Source organism: Oncorhynchus mykiss, chromosome 25 (assembly GCF_057628025.1).
Source record: "Oncorhynchus mykiss isolate SJ-2025 chromosome 25, ASM5762802v1, whole genome shotgun sequence".
NCBI lineage: Eukaryota > Metazoa > Chordata > Actinopteri > Salmoniformes > Salmonidae > Oncorhynchus > Oncorhynchus mykiss.
This window is the reverse complement of record NC_143046.1, coordinates 16,937,025-16,960,819: the sequence shown is the minus strand read 5'-3', so window position 1 is coordinate 16,960,819 and position 23,795 is coordinate 16,937,025. Positions and strand designations below refer to the sequence as shown.

The 23,795-nt window shown below is 47.4% G+C and overlaps 3 protein-coding genes across 3 annotated transcripts; 1 reads left to right on the top strand and 2 right to left on the bottom strand.

Moving 5' to 3' along the window:
* Window positions 1–297: 297 nt before the first annotated feature.
* Window positions 298–3,488, bottom strand: LOC110504674 (transmembrane protein 179). The gene is made up of 4 exons (XM_021583447.3): window positions 2,923–3,488; window positions 2,450–2,587; window positions 2,170–2,248; window positions 298–1,822 (listed from the first exon to the last, which is right to left on the bottom strand). Exons 1-4 carry the CDS (start codon window positions 3,243–3,245, stop codon window positions 1,598–1,600), a joined length of 765 nt encoding a protein of 254 aa, XP_021439122.1. The 5' UTR covers window positions 3,246–3,488; the 3' UTR covers window positions 298–1,597.
* LOC110504676 (tetratricopeptide repeat protein 9C) lies at window positions 3,457–6,402 on the top strand. Its single transcript, XM_021583449.3, has 4 exons — window positions 3,457–4,216; window positions 4,967–5,319; window positions 5,453–5,635; window positions 5,858–6,402. The coding sequence occupies exons 2-4, from the start codon at window positions 4,971–4,973 to the stop codon at window positions 5,998–6,000; spliced, it is 675 nt and encodes a 224-aa protein (XP_021439124.2). The 5' UTR covers window positions 3,457–4,216; window positions 4,967–4,970; the 3' UTR covers window positions 6,001–6,402.
* A 2,502-nt stretch (window positions 6,403–8,904) lies between these two features.
* Window positions 8,905–19,657, bottom strand: LOC110504654 (uncharacterized). The gene is made up of 4 exons (XM_021583418.3): window positions 19,036–19,657; window positions 13,511–13,739; window positions 12,786–13,052; window positions 8,905–11,842 (listed from the first exon to the last, which is right to left on the bottom strand). The coding sequence occupies exons 1-4, from the start codon at window positions 19,339–19,341 to the stop codon at window positions 9,318–9,320; spliced, it is 3,327 nt and encodes a 1,108-aa protein (XP_021439093.3). The 5' UTR covers window positions 19,342–19,657; the 3' UTR covers window positions 8,905–9,317.
* Window positions 19,658–23,795: the final 4,138 nt, after the last annotated feature.

Genomic DNA, 23,795 nt, shown 5'->3' with positions numbered 1-23,795 from the left:
GGTCCATAGGGAAAATAACCCCGCCTTGATATCCAAGCCCTACCAGCTATTGGTGTAAATTGGGTCCGCCCATAGACACGTTTCATTCCGATGGACTGGGTTGACCAATCACGCTTCCTTTATTCACCAAATAAGCACAGATCTAGGATCAGCCGACGTTGCTCAACCAATTCAAATGTTTGTCTACGAATGATCTAGAAACAAACAAAACTGATCTAAAATCAGCACTGCAGGCCAACTTCTAGTTCCATGCCCAGCGCAATGTCAACAAGTTATTAACATAGTAACTCCCCAAAATAAAACGCTTTTTTTTATTCATAGGAAGATATTTTTTGATTTACACAAACAGGATGCTAAATAAAAACATTAACATAAATAACCAGTATAAAATATCATCAATATTGCCAGTAATACTCCAAAATGCAATAGATTATAGACAGTCTATCTCTCTTCCGGTTTATTTTTCCGCTATATGTGTGTCACCGCGACTACTGAGGCCAGAGTTCAGAGTTTGAAGGTCAAGACAATTTGGAATACGTGTTTTTCCGAGTGTATTCTGTCTCTATCCTATACCTCCCTAAACCTTCTTGGCTCAGCCTAGTTCACACATATACTTGTTCTGATACTACTATCATCAAAGCTATATATTTGTGAAAAATCTGGAGGCTTCAAATGCCTTGAAAGGAGCTGCATCTACACAAATAGCATCATACGACAACCTTCACTAGAGGAAGAGAGTGATTCTGTGACACAATAAAACATTAATGTGTCTTTCTCACACAGTGATCCTATTTGAATATAGTGTCTCTCTTTCAAAAAATACTATATGCTTCTTGCTTCTCAATGAAAGCGCCTCAGTACAAATGTTCATTTACTCAAACAATGAATTACTTTTGCCTTGGGATCTATTGCACACAACATGCAAATGGTACATTTGCCAATTTTGGAACTGTTGGATATAACAGACATACATATTGAACAAACACTTTTAGGTCATGTTTTGTTGAAACAGACAACCCTGTAAAATAATAACTTAGTATTTATATGTAACTAATTTGGCACAGGTCAGTCAGTCAGCTACCTTGTTATGAAGTTAGTGAGCTATGCACTGATGAATGTCACTAATATCATACTGATTGTGATCACATATTAAACCGTATGTCTAAGACTCTAAGATGAGACGGTACTAGTTAAACATCTAATTAATAAATGCAATAACATTACTTCATTTATTCCTTTTTTGGTTACCGTACGTTCAATGAATCCCCTTTGGTCTGAAAAATAATTGGTAGATGACGATTTGTGGTTGGAGGTTGAACCCTGTTAAATAAGAGGCTACAGTAAGTGGTGAATGGTGGTGGTGATGAGATTTAGCAGAACAAAGGTCTTGGGGTTCAATAAAAACACTGGGTGTTGGTAATGAAGGGTTATGAGGGATGGAACTCATAAAAATTCAAATGGGTTTAAACAAGGGTTCAATCAAACTACAAACTGTAGTCCAGTCTCTTGAATCAATACATTCTTAGCTTCTTTGTTTCATATAGATTTCCACCCCTCATAATGTGTAGCTGCGTGGAGTTCCATTGGCATTAGGGGTTTAGACAAAGATGATGCTGGGTGCTGTTGATAGGGGTTGTGCGGGTGAGGGTGAGCCCCGGTCTGATCCTGATGAGCCTGAGGAGGAGGAAGAGTGACCGAGGAGATGCTCCTTCTCCCTGGGCAGGCAGGGCCCGCTGATGTGCTCGCTGTGGGAGTGGTAGAGACGCATGAAAGACAGGATGGAGTGGGTCAGCCACAATGCTGTCACACTCCACAGAGCAACCTGGAGAGAGAGAGAGAAAGATTATTATCAGTTAAAATATATATTATAAGTATTATTGAATAGAGAAACAAAAAGAGAAAGATAATAATAATAAGAAGAAGAACACTAATAATAATAATAATAACAACAATGATCATAATAACAATAATAATAACAGCAACAATAATAATAACAAGAAGAAGAAGAAGAAGAGGGTGTAAGGGGAAATAGAGAGCACAGAGGGAGAAAAAAACTGAAACTAAATCACAAGTACACTGACTCACTCATGTTAATGCAAAGCAGACAATTTCTATTTTGAGCAGGGAAAGCCCACTGGCATGAGATATGGGCTATGGGGGACTACATACCTCTGCCAGAGTGAGCTCAGTGTAGAAGGAGGACGTCTCTACATCCAGGTACATGGGGACGGACTGGGATTCTGCACAGCTGCACGCAAACAGACAGAGACAAGAAACTGTCAATATTTAACAAGGCAACAGTCAAACCCCTGCAGCTTGACCCTCACACTCACTGCAATGTATGCAACACACCGGTCGATGCACAGAGATTTTCCTGACCAAATGACCTGGCCTGGAAGACCCTAAAGTACGACCTGTTGATATATATGTCTCAGTATATGAACATTACCTGTAGGGTCTGGTGTTGTCGTCTGTGACAGTGTTGCACCAGGAGGCCAGCCCCAGGGAGAGGGTGACACTAGCCCCTCCAGATAGGAACAACACACACAGGCTCAGGATCAGGGTCAGGAAGGCAGAGAACAAGGTGCTGGAAAATAAACATAGTAATAACATTGGTGACTGTGAACTACTGAAAACATTGTAATTTGACGTAAACTGTTATAACTATGTAATAGCAGTTACCGATGACACATATGACTAACAATGCATTGCACTATTTGATATTTCATAATGGTCATTATTATTATTATGAGGCTAGTTATGTCATTTATGTTTCCATTTGTATCGTTGTTTTTTAAATATTTATATATATATATATATATATTTAACACACAAAAAAACTGTATATATATATATAGGCCTACTTTATGTACTATTGTACTATTGATTAACTATTTCAAAGCCTATGGAAAGCCTACTCACTCGTCAAGCCGTCCGTGGAGATAGAAGATGCTTCGCCAGCCCTGCGCAGCACCATACAGCACCGTGAAAACACCGACAAAAGTTGCGAACTGGCATGCAGACGGTGGACCCCATTGCTGTACCACCAAGTGTGAAATCTCACCCTGTTCCACAGAAATGTCGGTTCGATTGTCCGTTCTCCAAGAACCAGTGGTGAAAAGCGCACAACGCCCTTTGAAAGCTGAGCCGTTTAGCGCCAGCGGGACAACCACCATCAACCCGGCCAGTACTGACAGGGTGTGGGCTGCGCAGTGAGCCACCAACAGTCGCCGATCAAGCTCCATATCCTAAATCCAAAAGATTCGATCAAAACGAACTAAATACAGGATATCTTCAGGCAGTACCGTCCCGTTTATTCGGTATTATCTTGAATTATTAAACTACCATGTGTCATATTTCTGAAAGAAAACAGGATATTTAAAGAACAGACTGCACGCAAACTAGCATTACAACACTCCCTTCCCCTTACAAATGTGCCAGTGACGCACTTGCATACGACACATACTGGAGCGTTGGACACATTTCCTAGAGATGCAGTGAATGCTGTCAAAACGTTATCATTTTGCAAATGTATTATTTGACTCAATCAACTGAGTGGTACTTTTTAATCGTGGTACTTTTTAATCATGATACTTTTTAATCAATCATTATCCATAATAGCGACAAATATGTGTTTTTTTTTTTTAGTTATGTAAGATGCATGGGACAGAATGTACGCCAGGTTCGAAAGGGGGGTACAAAGCCGACCCCCACCTCTTGTCATTTAAAGTCGGTCAGTAGGACAACATTAATCCGATCAACCTTCCTAACAATGGACCATTGCAAAAGTCTGTCCTATAAATCATTTATAGGATTATGTCATATAAATAAGACATACTGCATGCAGCCTAGGTCATCTACAATTTATGAATTATTTTATTTGTTCCAAACAAACTTCTACAAACTTCTAGGACTCTTCATTAATTCACCAAAGACATAAACATTACACCATTTTACTTTACAGTATTGATGAACGCTCTTTCATTGATGGATGCATCACATAGTCATGTCCATGTTACTACAGCAGGTGGCGCTAAAAAACTATAAAATCAGTTCCGTTGCAGTCAACTAGGTTGGGTACTCTCACCACAGAAGAAGAAAAAGCAGGAAGTGCTTGTCTGAACACCAATGTTGTGATTGTTTGGATGTGCTCTAGCTAGGTGGACAAGTTCAAGTATTTTATTTGTCTTTTGTGTAAAGATCAATAGACTGTAAGGTGAGTCGCTATTACAATTTTTTATAACGGTCAACATATGACCATGTCAATTGGAAGTTACTTTGCATCTTGTTCACTCACATGCGTGTCTATCGCGCAAGCTAGCATAAAAAAACACGTTTTTTCTTGTTAGCTCGTACAGGACCTAGGTAGGACACTCCATATAACGTCTTAGTGAATAAGTTGAAATGACTAGCTAGTTTTTCTTTTCCAATATATTGTGTTTAACATCAAGGGAAGGTTTCAGATTTCAGGGCAATAGCACCTCCAGTTCTTTACTCATAAGAAATTACACGTTTTATTGGTCACATACACATATTTAGCAGATGATATTGCGGGTGTACCGAAATACTTGTGGCCCTAGCTCCAACAGCGCAGGAACGTTAGTATCTAACAGTTCACAAAAGTACACAAATCTCAAAGTAAACGATAGAATTAAGAAATATATAAATATTAGGACGAGCAATTTCGGAGTGGCAGTGAGTAGAATACAGTATATACATATGAAGTGAGTAAAACATTATGTAAACATTATTAAAGTGAACAATGTTCCATGTCTATGTACATAGGGCAGCAGCCTCTAAGGTGCAGGGTTGAGTAACTGGGTGGTAGCCGGCTAGTGACATTGGCTAAGTTTTGTCTTAAGATTTAGTGTTGGTGTGTACCACCCAAGTAACACAACAATGTGTCTAGTCATCTAATATCATGTCTTCTCGTGTACTTATGTTCCCATCTCCACTGGCCATCAAGTACCATGGCGAGTCCAGAGCCACCAGGTGGTGAGATTATGGAGCTGGGGGCCGGGGCTGCAGTGGCAAGCTGTTCAGGCTCTTCTTCTACCAGTCCTGGCCCCTCAGGTGCCAAAGTAGACTCCCAGCTCCAAGATGCTATCCACCTAAAAATGGAGGGGAACAAATTCTACAAAGAGAAAAACCTTCGTTCTGCCATTGGACGTTACCACCGTTCGTTGCTCGTTCTGCGTAGTTTAGACTCTGATGTCACTGCGGCAGTGAAGGGGTTTGGTCCTGAGGCTCCTGTACTCACCGCAGGACAGGAAGAACTACTTAGGAACACACAGGTGGACTGCTACAACAATTTAGCAGGTATTACAGGCCTCGATACGTGGCATGCAGTGAATAACCCTTTTAAAGTCATGTATAATCCTGAACACAATGAACAATCCCCCCTCTTTCTTGACTGACTTTTCTCCCTTTTCTGTCTCACCCCCTTTCTTAGCCTGTCTGTTGCAGAGAGAATGTGTAGACTACACGCGTGTCCAGGAGTACAGCTTGCGGGTGTTGCAGTGGCGTCCGGGTGACATCAAGGCCCTGTACAGAGCAGGAGTGGCCTCTCTGCAGCTGGGAAACGCACAGAGTGCCAAGCAATACCTCACTCAGGCCAGCAAAGGACAACCCAATGGTAGCTCAGCTTTTTGACCGCTCTCCCTACCACAGCCTTTGAGTAAAACAAAAACGTTTATTGATGAGTTGTGAGGGCGTGTTATAGGCATACTATTCTATTCCCCAACAGAATGAAGTAGATCACAATATATTGTTTTATTTTTGTGTCTATGCTATTCCCATTCCCCTAATGTTGACTGAAATTTGAATAACTTTATTTGTCACTGTGTCTCTTTAACAGACACTAATGTGAGGAGGCACCTGCAGCAAGCGGAGGATAGGCTGAGCACAGAGTACCAGAAGGAGAAGGCTCTGTACCGAGGCATGTTCTCCTCCAGTCAGAGAGCAGGGGAGGGGGCCAGCGGAGGAGTCACCCAGAAATAAGTTCCCATCAGGAGGGATGTTCTGTTGTTTTGACCCTGAGGATTGAGAAGAGCACTGGAGAAGAAAGAGGAAACAAACCTAGACTGGACACCTAAGAAGAGCTACAGCATGTTAGAGGGAATCGGCCTAAGTAAGGCCGGTTGGCTAATATTGATCACATAATATATTGATCACATAATGAGTAGATATTTGCCTGATGACCAACAGGAAGCTATGTCGTTGGAGGCTCAAAAGGGTTGAAGGTCAAAGTGAGGGTACTAAAAGAGACTGTTTTGTGCACTGTTCAAACTCAAAGTCCTATTATGCCTTCTGAATGTGGTTGTTTCTGGTCTAATGATCAGTTGTGTTACTTTTTGTGTACAAAATGTTTTGATTCAACTTAATAAATATTTTTTGAAATGACAGCGGTACACTGGCGTTACTACTGCTGCGGTACACTGGCGTTACTACTGCTGCGGTACACTGGCGTTACTACTGCTGCGGTACACTGGCGTTACTACTGCTGCAGTACTCTGGTGTTACTACTGCTGCGGTACACTGGCGTTACTACTGCTGCGGTACACTGGCGTTACTACTGCTGCGGTACACTGGCGTTACTACTGCTGCGGTACACTGTACACTTTTTGTGTACAAAATGTTTTGATTCAACTTAATAAATATTTTTTGAAATGACAGCGGTACACTGGCGTTACTACTGCTGCGGTACACTGGCGTTACTGCTGCGGTACACTGGCGTTACTACTGCTGCGGTACACTGGCGTTACTACTGCTGCGGTACACTGGCGTTACTACTGCTGCGGTACACTGGCGTTACTACTGCTGCGGTACACTGGCGTTACTACTGCTGCGGTACACTGGCGTTACTGGTGCGGTGCACTGGCGTTACTACTGCGGTGCACTGGCGTTGCTGGTGCGGTACACTGGCGTTACTGGTGCGGTACACTGGCGTAACTACTGTGGTACACTGGCGTAACTACTGTGGTACACTGGCGTAACTACTGTGGTACACTGGCGTAACTACTGTGGTACATTGGCGTAACTACTGTGGTACACTGGCGCTACTACTGCGGCGGCGCACTGGCGTTACTACTGCTGCGGTACACTGGCGTTACTGGTGCGGTACACTGGCGTTACTGGTGCGGTACACTGGCGTTACTGGTGCGGTACACTGGCGTAACTACTGTGGTACACTGGCGTAACTACTGTGGTACACTGGCGTAACTACTGTGGTACATTGGCGTAACTACTGTGGTACACTGGCGCTACTACTGCGGCGGCGCACTGGCGTTACTACTGCGGCGGTGCACTGGCGTTACTACTGCTGCGGTGCACTGGCGTTACTACTGTGGTACATTGGCGTAACTACTGTGGTACATTGGCGTAACTACTGTGGTGCACTGGCGTTACTGCAGCGGTATACTGGCGTTACTGCTGCGGTGCACTGGCGTTACTGCAGCGGTATACTGGCGTTACTGCTGCGGTGCACTGGCGTTACTGCAGCGGTATACTGGCGTTACTACTGCTGCGGTGCACTGGCGTTACTACTGCTGCGGTGCACTGGCGTTACTACTGCGGCGGTGCACTGGCGTTACTGCAGCGGTACACTGGCGTTACTGCAGCGGTACACTGGCGTTACTGCTGCGGTGCACTGGCGTTACTGCAGCGGTACACTGGCGTTACTGCAGCGGTACACTGGCGTTACTGCAGCGGTACACTGGCGTTACTGCAGCGGTGCACTGGCGTTACTGCAGCGGTACACTGGCGTTACTGCAGCGGTACACTGGCGTTACTGCAGCGGTACACTGGCGTTACTGCTGCGGTACACTGGCGTTACTGCAGCGGTACACTGGCGTTACTGCAGCGGTACACTGGCGTTACTGCAGCGGTACACTGGCGTTACTGCAGCGGTACACTGGCGTTACTGCAGCGGTACACTGGCGTTACTGCAGCGGTGCACTGGCGTTACTGCTGCGGTGCACTGGCGTTACTGCTGCGGTGCACTGGCGTTACTGCTGCGGTGCACTGGCGTTACTGCAGCGGTACACTGGCGTTACTGCAGCGGTGCACTGGCGTTACTGCTGCGGTGCACTGGCGTTACTGCAGCGGTGCACTGGCGTTACTGCTGCGGTGCACTGGCGTTACTGCTGCGGTGCACTGGCGTTACTGCAGCGGTACACTGGCGTTACTGCAGCGGTGCACTGGCGTTACTGCTGCGGTGCACTGGCGTTACTGCAGCGGTACACTGGCGTTACTGCAGCGGTACACTGGCGTTACTGCAGCGGTACACTGGCGTTACTGCAGCGGTACACTGGCGTTACTGCAGCGGTACACTGGCGTTACTGCAGCGGTACACTGGCGTTACTGCAGCGGTACACTGGCGTTACTGCAGCGGTGCACTGGCGTTACTGCTGCGGTACACTGGCGTTACTGCAGCGGTACACTGGCGTTACTGCAGCGGTACACTGGCGTTACTGCAGCGGTACACTGGCGTTACTGCAGCGGTACACTGGCGTTACTGCAGCGGTACACTGGCGTTACTGCAGCGGTACACTGGCGTTACTGCAGCGGTGCACTGGCGTTACTGCTGCGGTACACTGGCGTTACTGCAGCGGTACACTGGCGTTACTGCAGCGGTACACTGGCGTTACTGCAGCGGTACACTGGCGTTACTGCAGCGGTACACTGGCGTTACTGCAGCGGTACACTGGCGTTACTGCTGCGGTGCACTGGCGTTACTGCAGCGGTACACTGGCGTTACTGCTGCGGTGCACTGGCGTTACTGCAGCGGTACACTGGCGTTACTGCTGCGGTGCACTGGCGTTACTGCAGCGAGGTGGATGGAAGTATTCAGAGTCAAATAAGTTGTATTAGTTGCCTTTTATTAATAATAATCCAAGATACACATTTGTTTCAAATAACATTTTATTCTTAATGATTACTTTACTGATATCCATTTCAAAATCCTGAGCACAATATTCATTTATACAACATTTTGTTTGCTGATTTTGGTCTTTATAGCCAATATGATTGTACTTCAAAGGCAACATACAGTGTGTAAACTTCTATTTGATATACACTCCGAGAGGAGAACAAGCTCAGACTACCGATAGCTGTGACCGTCCACAGAGATGTCACAGAGCTGCATGCAAAGGGGACCACTCACACAGACACACACAGTCACACATAGTACTACTGAGAGTCAAGTTCAACAGAATCAAGTTTAGAAAGGGAAAACATTGGCACCCCCTTATCAGCCAAAATACAACTGCCTGAATATTGACTGTAACTTAGTGGCAAAAACACTTTCTGTGATTTTCTCACTTCCTTGACGTCTTGTGTTTCAAACTGAGAGACCTCACTGAGCTAAACACCCTTTTACTCAGGTCCCTCAGCGAGCGTGAGCGTGTGAGGGGTGCCCTACTTGGAGGGGATGGAGAGAACGATGGGGAGGAGAGAGGAGGAGAGAGGGAGGGACAGCTATCCTCTAGGCTCTGAGAGCTAGAGAGGTGGAAGAGGCTGGCAGTAGAGGACAAGCGCTTTTCTTCTTCTGCTCTTCCTCCAAACACCAACGGACGAACCCCCTCCACACTGAGCTCCATGCCTCTGCCGATGTCCAGGGAGGAGGTCCACTGTGCCCCCCTCAGATGCTCCTCTTTTAGGGCTCGAGGATCCAGCACTTCCCCCTGGGACTCACTGCGGAACAGAGCCTGTCTGGACAGCCTCAGGCTGGAGCTACGCTTGTCCCAGCCACCACCACCACCCTTCCCTTTGCGTTTTGAGGCACTGCTCTCTTTCTGTCGCCTCTCTGTCTCTTTGTTGCCCTGCTGCTTTTCCTTTTGGTAATTGTCCTTCTTTCTCCTGATCCCCTCTCTCTTCCACCTCTCCTTGTTCTCCTCCTCAGCTTCTTTCCCCCATGAATGCCCTTCGAAGTCCCTCCAGAGTTTGTCTGCCCCCTTCTTTGGCGTCTGGGCCGTGTCGTGACTGCCTTCCTCTCCCCAGTTGCTGCTGTAGCACCTCCCTTTCCTGTGGAAGCTGCTTACCGTCGATGCCCTCACCAACTCCCTGGACACATGCTTCCCCTGGTAGAGCCCCTCCCCATCCACCCTCTTCCATCCTTCTCCCTCCCCATCTACCCTCCATCTACCCACTCCACCCCCTGCACACTGCCGAAGCGACCCCCCTCTGGGCCGGATGCCGCCCCCTTGTGGTGAGCTGCTGTCCCTGACACGAGGCAGGGAGCACTGGAATGGGTCATCCCGCCGGAACACAGAGAATGGAGTAGTGGCGAGGGGGGAGGGCTGGAGAGGGCGGGGTGGGGAGCGTACCCTGGGGTGGTCACGAGACGAGGGGGAGGAGGCAGTAGAGGAGGAGGGGTCGGATGGGGAAGGGGTTTGTTGGCAGTGGAAGGTATGTGTGTGGTGGTGGGTGACATGATGATGGGTAGATGGATGGTTTGAGGTGGACTGGTAAGGGTGATTGGGGCTACTGGAATGGGAACTGGAGGAGTTGGTGACACTGAGGGACAGATGGATCGGCCTCTGGGGGTCGAGGTCAGTCTCGTTACTGGCGTGGAGGTGGCGGACACTGGAATAATCATGATGATGAGACTGGTGGTCATTCCGGGCTGTCTGGCGAGAGGAAGGGGAGGAGCTTTGGCCTTTAAACTCTGACCCCTGACCTTTTCTCTCGGTGTCGCTCTGGAAGCAGTCAACATCCAGCTCCACACCCTGCTCCATCAGCCCCACCACCACAGCCCGGGGCAGGCCAGAGAGACGGGAGATCTCCCCCACCATCGCTGAGTCCTCGCTGAGCATACTCGGGCTGGCGTCCGGGGCATTGACGCTGGGTTGACTCATTGTCACTTTCCCTGGTGAAGAATCCAATCTACTCCAGTCCAGTGATCGGGAGATTCCTAGACCTGACCCAGCCCCTGACCCGGTGACCTCCAGAGAGCTCCGGTGATTGAGGTTGGAGGGACAGGTTGAGATGCGTGGCCTCACCCTCAGGGCAGGGGTGGGAGTGGCGGCACTGGAGAGGGAGGAGGTGGAAGGAGAGGGGGAGGCAGTGGGGGTAGCATGGTCACTCCTTAATACACCACTAGTGCTAATACCTTCCTTGGAGTTTGAGTCTAAACCCAGGTTTTTGTTCAGATTGGGGCTGAGGTTGAGACTGAGGTTGAGATGGAGGTTGATTTTGAGATCTTCTCCTGTCACTGAGGGCAGGTGGCCCAGGTTTATGGAGTTCCTACTGGCCTTCTTACTGATACTGCTGAGGCTGACCCGTGCAGAGTTACCCAGAAAAGACTTGCAGGGCGTCACACTGCCCCCTGTCAGGTTGGAGGGGGTACTGCGGCTCTCAAAGGCCGACAGCGACTGAGTGGAGCCGTGGCCAGGGGTTCTGGGGCCCCTGTGGGAGCCTTGCCTGGGGATGGCGGTAAGGGTGGTGTCAGGGGGGGCAATCCGGCTTCGGTACTGGTGAGCCAGCCTAGTGATGTACTGCTCCAGCTGGGTGAAGGTGGAGGGCTGAGGAGGCTGGGGGGGCCGGAAGAGGGGAGTGGACTGAGATTCTTCAGCCTGGGTAAAGGAGTCCGGACTGGGCGAGAGGCGAGGGGAGGGAGAGGGGTCCTGACTGTAGGTGAAGAGGGGGCTCTGGAGGGCCACGGCATGGAGGGGGCTGGGGTACGGGTACACCTCCTTGGTTCTCCGGGACACCAGGTCAGAACAGAACCTGGGGTCGAGTTGGGGTCGGAGGTCAGGGAGCGGGAGGAGGGAGCCGGCATGGGGGTCGCCCAGGCTGGCGCACAGGTCAGACAGGAAGAAAAGGCTGTTCATTTCCAGGTCAACTGGGATCAAAGGACGAGAGACAGAAAGTTGATGAATGTCAGTCAGCTTGTGAAGAAGCAAAAGCATTTATCTAGGACTATGGTCCCAGGACTCTCTGGAAAGCAGTGACATTTATCTAGGACTATGTTTCCAGGACTCTCTGGAAAGCAGTGACATTTATCTAGGACTATGGTCCCAGGACTCCCTGGAAAACAGTGACATTTATCTAGGACTATGTTCACAGGACTCTGGAAAACAGTGACATTTATCTAGGACTATGGTCCCAGGACTCTGTAAAACAGTAACATTTATCTAGGACTATGGTCCCAGGACTCCCTGGAAAACAGTGACATTTATCTAGGACTATGGTCCCAGGACTCTCTGGAAAGCAGTGACATTTATCTAGGACTATGGTCCCAGGACTCTCTGGAAAACAGTGACATTTATCTAGGACTATGTTCACAGGACTCTGGAAAACAGTGACATTTATCTAGGACTATGGTCCCAGGACTCTGTAAAACAGTAACATTTATCTAGGACCATGGTCCCAGGACTCCCTGTAAAACAGTAACATTTATCTAGGACCATGGTCCCAGGACTCTGGAAAACAGTAACATTTATCTAGGACCATGGTCCCAGGACTCCCTGTAAAACAGTAACATTTATCTAGGACCATGGTCCCAGGACTCCCTGTAAAACAGTAACATTTATCTAGGACCATGGTCCCAGGACTCCCTGTAAAACAGTAACATTTATCTAGGACCATGGTCCCAGGACTCCCTGTAAAACAGTAACATTTATCTAGGACCATGGTCCCAGGACTCCCTGTAAAACAGTAACATTTATCTAGGACCATGGTCACAGGACTCCCTGTAAAATAGTGATAATTATGTCTGAATGGTCTCTACTGGTTAAATACAGATGAACTGTACTGAAGAGTGAGTGCATTTATATTTATCTGACCCGTAGACACTGGTCTCCTATCAGTGATCTCTGTGGTCTCCTCAATGCTCTGAGTCCTTGGCTGCTGCGTGGCCTCCGGCCACTGGGTGTCTCTGTGGTCTGCAGAGAGAGCCCGCTGCTCCCACAGCCTGAAGGCTCCCCCTGAGGGTGGTCCTGGTCCAGCCCGGACTAGCCCACCTTTTACTGGACCCCCCTGGGCCAGGGATGCCTCACTGGACACAGAGTAGCAGGAGTCTGATAGGGAGCTGCCACTGACTGAATAAAAACCTACAGAAGGATGGAGGGTGGGAGAAATAAAGAGGGAGGAAGAGAGATTGGGAGCAAGAAAGGGAGAGAGAGTGTAGGCCCAGAGAGAGAGTGAGAAGGTGGTCACCACAAAGAGTGATTAAGTGGTGTTAAGAAGATAACAAGAGAGGGGTAAATAAAGGAACAGGGAGAGGAGAGGGTTAATATTTAATATGGCTTTTCAACATGGTGTCTCACAAAGTAAACAAAACTGTGTTATTGGCCAAAGCCAGGCCCAGGTTACAGAATGGGCATGCAGGGCTCGAGGTCAGGGCCCCTCCAAATAACATATGAACACATCACAAGCCCCCTGGAGGTACTGTAGGTACCCCGGGGCCCCAGAATTGGTAGTCCAGCCCTGGCCAAAGCCCTATGGGTGTCACAGACCACCCCCAAATTACGCCCCCATGGTACGATCACACAACCACACAGCCCATTACCTGAGCTGGGCCTGGAGTAATAGTCCAGCTGGACTGCACCATCAAGTTCTGGGGGTAAGAGCAGGTCAGATGGAGCATCCCAAGAGAGGGTGGAGCAGCGTGAGTTATCCCCACCATCCCCATCAACTCTGGAACGAACCTGCCCATCTCCTCCAGAGTTCCCCCCACTGTCCTTGTCCAACGTGCTGGTGTGGCATGGTAACACTGTTTCTGAAGGAGAAGAGGGAACCTGAAAGACAGAAAACAGGGGTATTCAAGTCACAACTTGCCTTTAAAGAGATGACAATTAGAGAGTGGTGTAGAATGGATCTATAATGTTCTTATTTACTAAACACTGATGTCATCAGCCTTACTGGAAGTTCTAGAACACTCGTGAACATGATGTGTTCTTTCTCCTCAAAAGCCAATACATGACTTTCTTCTTACTTAGATGAATGTGATGACCCTTGACCCCTGCGGTGATGCCCTATATTAGCTGGATAGGGTTATGGGGTGGAGGGGACAACAGGGGGCATTGTTCACAGTCAGGCCTGATCAATCCACCGTTACTACGGAGATAAACAGGAGACAAAACAGGTGACTCATACTGCCTAACTGAGAGGAGAAGACAGGGATGTGTCCCAAATGGTACCCTATTCCCTATGGGGCCCATAGGGCAATGGTCAAAAGTAGTGCACTACATAGGGAATAGGGTGCCATTTAGGGTGCACGCTCCCTCAGAGGGGAGAGAAGGGGACTTTAAGGAATAATAGGGGAAGACAGATGACTTAACAAAGAGTAGTGGGGGCAGGAGGAGAGGGGGATAAGGGAGGATGACTGGGGGGGTGGGGTCAGGAGGAGAGGGGGATAAGGGAGGATGACAGGGGGGTGGGGTCAGGAGGAGAGGGGGATAAGGGAGGATGACTGGGGGGTGGGGTCAGGAGGAGAGGGGGATAAGGGAGGATGACAGGGGGGTGGGGTCAGGAGGAGAGGGGGATAAGGGAGGATGACAGGGGGGTGGGGGCAGGAGGAGAGGGGGATAAGGGAGGATGACAGGGGGTGGGGTCAGGAGGAGAGGGGGATAAGGGAGGATGACTGGGGGGGTGGGGTCAGGAGGAGAGGGGGATAAGGGAGGATGACAGGGGGGTGGGGGCAGGAGGAGAGGGGGATAAGGGAGGATGATGGGGGGGTGGGGTCAGGAGGAGAGGGGGATAAGGGAGGATGACTGGGGGGTGGGGTCAGGAGGAGAGGGGGATAAGGGAGGATGACGGGGGGTGGGGTCAGGAGGAGAGGGGGATAAGGGAGGATGACAGAGGGGTGGGGGCAGGAGGAGAGGGGGATAAGGGAGGATGACAGGGGGGTGGGGGCAGGAGGAGAGGGGGATAAGGGAGGATGATGGGGGGGTGGGGTCAGGAGGAGAGGGGGATAAGGGAGGATGACTGGGGGGTGGGGTCAGGAGGAGAGGGGGATAAGGGAGGATGACGGGGGGTGGGGTCAGGAGGAGAGGGGGATAAGGGAGGATGACAGAGGGGTGGGGGCAGGAGGAGAGGGGGATAAGGGAGGATGACTGGGGGGGTGGGGGCAGGAGGAGAGGGGGATAAGGGAGGATGACGGGGGGGTGGGGGCAGGAGGAGAGGGGGATAAGGGAGGATGACTGGGGGGGTGGGGTCAGGAGGAGAGGGGGATAAGGGAGGATGACAGAGGGGTGGGGTCAGGAGGAGAGGGGGATAAGGGAGGATGACTGGGGGGTGGGGTCAGGAGGAGAGGGGGATAAGGGAGGATGACAGGGGGGTGGGGTCAGGAGGAGAGGGGGATAAGGGAGGATGATGGGGGGGTGGGGTCAGGAGGAGAGGGGGATAAGGGAGGATGACGGGGTGGGGTCAGGAGGAGAGGGAGATAAGGGAGGATGACAGGGGGGTGGGGTCAGGAGGAGAGGGGGATAAGGGAGGATGACGGGGGGTGGGGACAGGAGGAGAGGGGGATAAGGGAGGATGACAGGGGGTGGGGGCAGGAGGAGAGGGGGATAAGGGAGGATGACTGGGGGGTGGGGTCAGGAGGAGAGGGGGATAAGGGAGGATGACAGGGGGGTGGGGTCAGGAGGAGAGGGGGATAAGGGAGGATGACAGAGGGGTGGGGTCAGGAGGAGAGGGGGATAAGGGAGGATGACAGGGGGGTGGGGTCAGGAGGAGAGGGGGATAAGGGAGGATGATGGGGTGGGGTCAGGAGGAGAGGGGGATAAGGGAGGATGACGGGGTGGGGTCAGGAGGAGAGGGAGATAAGGGAGGATGACAGGGGGTGGGGACAGGAGGAGAGGGGGATAAGGGAGGATGACGGGGGGTGGGGGCAGGAAAAAAACTGATCCTGCTTATCTCTTCTTCTTCAGCTTACAAGCTTTGCTTCGTTTTCTCTCTCTCTCTCTGTCTCCTCTCTCTGTCTCCTTCTCTCTCTCTCTGTCTCCTTCTCTCTCTCTGTCTCCTTCTCTCTCTCTCTGTCTCCTTCTCTCTCTCTCTGTCTCTTATCTCTCTCTGTCTCCTTCTCTCTCTTCTGCTACTTTTAGTTAGAAAAGTCATTCTCTAAGGGGAAGTGAGTGGGTTCTTGAAAGTGGGGGAGCTAAGGGGAAGTGAGTGGGTGCTTGAGAGTGGGGGAGCTAAGGGGAAGTGAGTGGGTGCTTGAGAGTGGGAGAGCTAAGGGTGAGCAAAAAGAGGAGAGTGAAAGAGTGAGTGAGTCAGGGAGAGAACAAGTGTGATGAATATCCCGCTCAACCCCCATAATATCTTAAAGCTACCAAGCTCACCATAGCTACAGCTGCTCTCAATTCAATTGAAAGGGCTTTATTGTCATGGGAAACACATGTTTACATTGTCAAAGCAAGTGTAATAGATAATATTACAAAAGTGAAATAAACAGTAAAAAATAAACAGTTAACATTACACTCACAAAAGTTCTATAGGAAATGAGACATTTCAAATGTCATATTATGTCTATATACAATGTTGTAACGATGTGCAAATGCTCCGGTTCCTGCTCACTCTCCACCCACACAACAGACCTAGCAGAAGAACATTCAACTCATCCAGAGCCTGCCTGCCTGCCTGCCACACTCTAAAACACAAATAGCAAATGCCCTAAGATTCGCTCGCACACTAGCGTGCACATGCACACAAACACACACATAGAAAGCGAGCTCATACACACAGTTGCGCAAGTGTGCACGCATACACACACTCTGGGAACCGTCAGGGCCATGTACAAACACACGTATACCCCCACTCTTCCATGGACATGAAGTTACCACAGTGTAAACTTCTAGTATGAGATGAGGAAGAGAGAGAGAGGCAGGTGGGGGCCCCTCAGTTCTAACACTACTGTAATATGATGATGATGTCCTTCTATGTGAGACAGAGACTCAGTCATTTTCCCTAAAGGTACAATATGTCCACACAATGCAAAGACAAATGACAGAAAATACTCCATTAAGAACGACGGACCACATAATGTGAACGTATAACATACTTTTGTGACGTACTTTCATGAAGCATCTATGTAGGGCTCACGAACACTTTATGAATACTCTATAAAGCCTTTATAAGTTGTTTTCAAAATGGGAAGCATCTTTTTTGAGACGTTGGGAAAGATAGGCTACATTATTAACAGCACTTGCAGGCAGATATTGGTTATACACCTGCATACTATGCATTATTAATGAATTCTGTTGACTGTAACTGAAGAAGCAGAGGAGACGTATCAACCGAAGATAATGCCCTCTGATGTCATGTTTCTCTGTGTGGGCTGGGGGTTGATATAGGGCCAGCAATACATGTAATGGTGCAAATGTACATAGAAGAATGCTGGTGAGGGTGATCACAGTGTGGGCTTTGGCAGCAAATCAAGTGTTGATGGGGTGCAACCGTACTGTACTACTGTTACCCCACTGTGATAGTTCAAATAGCCACAGAGAGAGCGAGAGAGAGAGACATATTGGAGAAAGAGAGTGACTAACTGCAGTCTGTATATCCAGTCACATTTCCCCTCTATCCTTTTCCCTCTCTCCTCTTCCCTCTCCTCGCTCCTCTTCCTCTCTCCTCTTCCCTCTCCTCTTCCCTCTCCTCTTCCCTCTCTGCTCCCCCTCTCCTCTTCTCTCTCTCTTCTCCCCTCTCTCCTCTCCTCTTCCCTCTCTCCTCTCCTCTTCCCTCTCTCCTCTCCCCTCTCCTCTCCTCTTCCCACTCTCCTCTTCCCTCTCTCCTCTCCCCTCTCTTCTCTTCCCTCTCTCCTCTTCCCTCCTCCTCTCCTCTACCCTCTCCCCTCTCCTCTTCCCTCTCGCCTCTCCCCTCTCCTCTTCCCTCTCTCCTCTCCCCTTTCCTCTTCCCTCTCTCCTCTTCCCTCTCTCCTCTCCCCTGTGGGCAGAATTGGAGAAGTGATAACGTGTCATGTTGAAAATAACAACAGCAGAAGTAACTTGTCTCTTCATTTGTTGTTTAATATGCAAATCAGGTCTGCGTTGGCGGATGGAAAGGCAGCTACAGCGCTAGTCTCTATGGTGTGGGTGATGACTAATACCATTTAACATAGCTTAGGATGGATGCTGCTGAAAGCCACAGGGAACCTAGAGAATAAATCGATGCAGGGTTTCTGAGAAGGAAAAGGCAGTAAGTAGAATGCTGTGCTGATTCATTCCCTCGGGATATGATGACCATGCTCTATTTGATTAATAAAAAGGGAATGACTTGAGTTGTCCCTATTACTGGAGCTAAGTGACTGTTCACCAAACACTGTAACAACAAAGCAGCATGTTAGCCTAACCTACATGAGGTCAGGGGGTTCACAGACTATCAGGTTCAACTTCAGACTTCAAACTCAGGCTATGTGTAGGGCTATGTGACCTTCTGTATTCTATTCTTAGTATTGTACCAACTATGCAAGTGATAAACTTTATTCAATAGGTCTACAACTTACACTTGCACCAAGTTGTTTTACTATGGGGCTTTCCCAATCAAATAATCTTATCTCCCACAAAAATATCAACCTATTCCCATACTACAGTAGCCTACTTACAAAGAAGACGTTTGTTCTATGCAGAATATAGAACTGTAGAAATCTACAGAATGACCTGACCTATGAGTAGAATTGTGTCTATAGGGTGTGTACGACAGTGCACATTCTTTACACAGATACATTTCTATGAGATGTCCTTGGGGAAAACTGGAATGTGAAATAGATGTGGGCATTGACACTCATCATATGAGATCCAGAAGGGGACAGAACCATAACACCCGTTGTCTTCTTAACCTTGACTGATACAAGACGGAATTAGAAGCAGTAGAGGCGGATGGATTGCTGTCAATTCTATTAGAATTATTTACACCTTTGTGTAATCAATGTCGCTCCGTGCTTATGACTCCATCGCATCCAACCAGTGGAGAAGCGCAGCGCAGCAGTCTGTTTGATGGAACGGGATGGGAATGCCTTACTTGCAGATCAGCATGCATTCATATTTAATAACAACCAATCTTGTCAAGAGATCTGGGTCTACACACACACTGACTGACCTGTTGCCTGCGGGATGTCGCAGAGCCATCCGAGGCTGCGCTCTCAAGGTTTTCCTCCTGTTTATCAGTGATGACAGTCACCGTGGTATCGGTGCTGCTGGTGTCTTTGAGGTCTAGTTCCGCATCGATCATGTCTAAATGTTGTCCCCGGAGCAGGTCCAGCTCTAGGATTCCGGCCAGGGTCGCTTTCAGCCGTTCGCCAATCCGAACCCGCTCGGTGCCCGACCAGAGCGAATTCACACAGCTGCGGCGGCCAGCCATTGTGGCGGCTGAATCGGCGGTGCTTGAAGAGCTTGGTGAGCTCATGAGCTTGGTCTCAATCACAATGGGCTATGGTCCAGCACAAGTCAGTGCAACATATGTTCTGACAATCAACAATAGCAACATTGTATCCTCCCGCCCAGCTCAACCAATGATTTGTTGGCAAAATTGCCGAGCCTACTTAACTATATCTCACCCATAAGACTATAGGCTACATTGAAGCATGCTGACTAAAGATTCACATGTATAACACTAAGGAGATTATCAAATCATATTCCATCTTAATCCTCGATATTGGTTTCATATTATGATCACCCAACTGTAACGACCAACAGGGAGGATGTCAGAAACCTGGTAGTGTGGTGCTGGGAGAACAACCTCTCCCCCAATGTCAGCAAGACCAAGGAGCTGATTGGGGACTTCAAGAAACAGGGGCTGCAGTGGAGAGGGTCAAGAGTTTCAAGTTCCTCAGTGTCCACATCACTGAGGACTTAACATGGCCCTCTCACACCAGCACAGTCATGAAGAAAGCATGGTAGTGCCTCTTCTCCCTCAGAAGGCTGATACGATTTGGCATGGCCCCTCAGATCCTTAGGAACTTTTACAGCTGCACCATCGAGAGCATGGTTGTTGTATCACCGTCTGGTATGGCACCTGCACCTGTAAGGTGACCTGTAAGGCCCTACAGAGGGTGGTTCGGACGGCCCAGAGCGTCACTGGAAGTGAGCTCCCAGCCATCCAGGACCTTCATGCCAGACGGTGTCTGAGAAAGGCCTGTTCTCCATGCTTTTGCCAGAAGATTGTTAAAAGACTAACAACTACTGCCCCCCCCCCCCCCCCCCTGCGCTTCTGCTAAAATGATTATTGATTAGATTTATGATTACCACTACGCTGCTGTTCATTGATTATTGATTAGATTTATGATTACCGCTACGCTGCTGTTCATTGATTATTGATTAGATTTATGATTACCGCTACGCTGCTGTTCATTGATTATTGATTAGATTTATGATTACCGCTACGCTGCTGTTCATTGATTATTGATTAGATTTATGATTACCGCTACGCTGCTGTTCATTGATTATTGATTAGATTTATGATTACCGCTACGCTGCTGTTCATTGATTATTGATTAGATTTATGATTACCGCTACGCTGCTGTTCATTGATTATTGATTAGATTTATGATTACCACTACGCTGCTGTTCATTGATTATTGATTAGATTTATGATTACCGCTACGCTGCTGTTCATTGATTATTGATTAGATTTATGATTACCGCTACGCTGCTGTTCATTGATTATTGATTAGATTTATGATTACCGCTACGCTGCTGTTCATTGATTATTGATTGCCATTACTTTTAGTATCTTTCTATTTCATCTTGCTACTGGTCACTATTACTTCAGTTTACATGTACACTATAAATTACCACAAGTATGTTACCACTAGAAATTACCACTAGTATATTACAGCTAGTATATTACAACTAGTATATTACCACTAGTATATTGTCACTAGTATAGTACCACTAGTATATTACCACAATATATCAACACTAGTATATTACCACTAGTATATTACCACTAGTATATTACCACTAGTATACTACAACTAGTATATTACAAGCTAGCATATTACCACTAGTATATTACCACTAGTATATTACCACTAGTATATTACCACTAGTATATTACAACTAGTATATTACCACAGTATATTACCATTAGTATATTACCACTAGTATATTACAGCTAGTATATTACAACTAGTATATTACAACTAGTATATTACCACAGTATATTACCATTAGTATATTACCACTAGTATATTACAGCTAGTATATTATATCTAGTATATTACAGCTAGTATATTACCACTAGTATATTATATATAGTATATTACCACTAGTATATTTCCACTAGTATTTACCAGCTGGTATATTACCACTAGTATATTACAAGCTAGCATATTACCACAGTATATTACCACTAGTATATTACCACTAGTATATTACAGCTAGTATATTACCACTAGTATATTACCACTAGTATATTACAGCTAGTATATTACCACTAGTATATTACCACTAGTATATTACAACTAGTATATTACCACTAGTATATTGCCACTAGTATATTACCACTAGTATATTACAGCTAGTATATTATAGCTAGTATATTACCACTAGTATATTACCATAACTATTTATACACTGAGTATACCAAACGTTTAGAACACCTTCCTAATATTGAGTTGCACTTGCACACCCCATTTTCACTCAGAACAGCCTCAATTCGATGGGCTCTACAGGGTGTCGAAAGCATTCCACAGGGATGCTGGCCCATGTTTACTCCAACCACTCCCACAGTTGTGTCAAGTTGGCTGGATGTCCTTAGGGTGGACCATTCTTGATACACATGGGAAACTGTTTAGGGTGAAAAATACAAATCACTGCACATCTCCACAGCTGCGTCTGGCACCTACCTACTACCATACCCTGTTGAAAGGCACTTAAATATTTTGTCTTGGGCATTCACCCTCTGAATGGCACACACAAAATCCACATCTCAATTGTCTCAAGGCTTACAAATCCTTCTTTAACCTGTCTCCTCCCATTCATCTACACTGATTGAAGTGGATTTAACAGGTGACATCAATAAGGGAATGTAGCTTTCACCTGGTCAGTCCATGTCATGGAAAGAGCAGGTGTTCTTAATATTTTGTACACTTGGTGTATAGTCCTGCAACCAGTCACTTTTCAGCCCTGTTTACATATATCTGCGTATCACGCCTACACGGACACTCTGGCACACACACTCACCACCACTTATGCTGCTGCCATACTGTTTACAATTATTATTCTTATTGTTTATCCTGCTACCAGTGACTTTCTCCTAATCTCCCACCTACATGTAGATTTCTACCTCAATACTCCAGTATCCCTGCACATTGTACATGTGGTATTGGCACTGACCCTGTATACAGCTTCCTCTCTTATGTCTCATGTTTTCTTTATTACACAGTGCCTCTGGAAAGTATTCACACCCCTGGACTTTTTCCATGTTTAAATCATCAATCTACACACAATACCCCATAATGACAAAGTGAAAACAGGTTTTTAGAAATGTTTGCAATTTTATTAAAAATTTAACACAGAAATAAATTATTTACATAAGTATTCATACTCTTTGATATGAGAATCGAAATTGAGCTCAGGTGCATCCTATTTCCAATGATTATCCCTGAGATGCTTCTACAACTTGATTGGAGTACACCTGTGGTATATTCAATTGATTGGACATGATTTGGAAAGGCACACACCTGTCTATATCAGGTCCCACAGTTGACAGTCCAACTGAGCAATCGGGGGACAAGGGCCTTGGTCGGGGAGGTGACCAGGAACCCGATCGTCACTGCCAGAGCTTTAGAGTTCCTCGGTGGAGATGGGAGAACCTTCCAGAAGGACAACCATCTATTCAGCACTCCACCAATCAGGCCTTTATGGTAGAGTGGCCAGACTGAAGCCACTGCTCCATAAAAGGCACATGACAGCCTGCTTGGAGTTTGCTAAAAAACACCTAAAGACTCTCAGACCATGAGAAGCAAGATTCTCTGGTCTGATGAAACCAAGATTGAACTATTTTCCTGAATGCCAAGCTTCACATCTGGATGAAACCTGGCTCCATCCCTACGGTGAAGCATGGTGGTGGCAGCATCATGCTGTGGGGATGTTTTCAGGGACTGGGATACTAGTCAGGATCAAGGGAAAGATGAACGGAGCAAAGTATAGAGAGATCCTTGATGAAAACCTGCTCCAGAGCGCTCAGGACCTCAGACTGGGGCGAAGGTTCCCTTCCAACCAGACAACGACCCTAAGCACACAGTCAAGATAACTCAGGAGTGGCTTCGGGACAAGTCTCTGATTATCCTTGAGTGGCCCAGCCAGAGCCCGGACTTGAACCTGATCGAACATCTCTGGAGAGACTTGAAAATAGCTGGGCAGCGACGCTCCCCATCCAAACTGAATGAGCTTGAGAGGATCTGCAGAGAAGAATGGGAGAAACTCCCCAAATAAAGGGTTTGCCAAGCTTGTAGCGTCCTACCCAAGAAGACTCGAGGCCGTAATTGCTGCCAAAGGTGCTTCAACAAAGTACTGAGTAAAGGGTCCGAATGCTTATGTAAATGTGATATTTCAGCTGTTGTGTTTTTATACATTTGCAAAAATTTCTATAAACGTGTTTTTGCTTTTTCATTATGGGGTATTGTGTGTATATTGATGAGGGAAAATGTTGTTTTAATACATTTTAGAATGAGGCTGTAAAGTAACAAATCGTGGAAAAAGTCAAGGGGTCTGAATACTTTCCAAATGCACTGTATCTGTGACCAGCAGATGCATATCTGTATTCCCAGTCATGTGAAATATATAGATTAGGGCACAATTAATTTATTTCAATTCACTGATTTCCTTTTATGAACTGCAACTCAGTAAAATATT

Excerpts from the sequence above, each read along its gene's own strand:
- LOC110504674 (XM_021583447.3), bottom strand. The coding sequence starts at position 3,245 with ATGGAGCTTGATCGGCGACTGTTGGTGGCTCACTGCGCAGCCCACACC. Across the intron at positions 2,588-2,922 it reads CTCCACGGACGGCTTGACGA|CACCTTGTTCTCTGCCTTCC; the intron begins GTGAGTAGGCTT and ends TTTATTTTCCAG. Across the intron at positions 2,249-2,449 it reads GACAACACCAGACCCTACAG|CTGTGCAGAATCCCAGTCCG; the intron begins GTAATGTTCATA and ends GTTTGCGTGCAG.
- LOC110504654 (XM_021583418.3), bottom strand. The coding sequence starts at position 19,341 with ATGAGCTCACCAAGCTCTTCAAGCACCGCCGATTCAGCCGCCACAATG. Across the intron at positions 13,740-19,035 it reads CGACATCCCGCAGGCAACAG|GTTCCCTCTTCTCCTTCAGA; the intron begins GTCAGTCAGTGT and ends TCTGTCTTTCAG. Across the intron at positions 13,053-13,510 it reads TTACTCCAGGCCCAGCTCAG|GTTTTTATTCAGTCAGTGGC; the intron begins GTAATGGGCTGT and ends ATCCTTCTGTAG.
- LOC110504676 (XM_021583449.3), top strand. The coding sequence starts at position 4,971 with ATGGCGAGTCCAGAGCCACCAGGTGGTGAGATTATGGAGCTGGGGGCC. Across the intron at positions 5,320-5,452 it reads CTGCTACAACAATTTAGCAG|CCTGTCTGTTGCAGAGAGAA; the intron begins GTATTACAGGCC and ends CCCCTTTCTTAG. Across the intron at positions 5,636-5,857 it reads CAGCAAAGGACAACCCAATG|ACACTAATGTGAGGAGGCAC; the intron begins GTAGCTCAGCTT and ends TCTCTTTAACAG.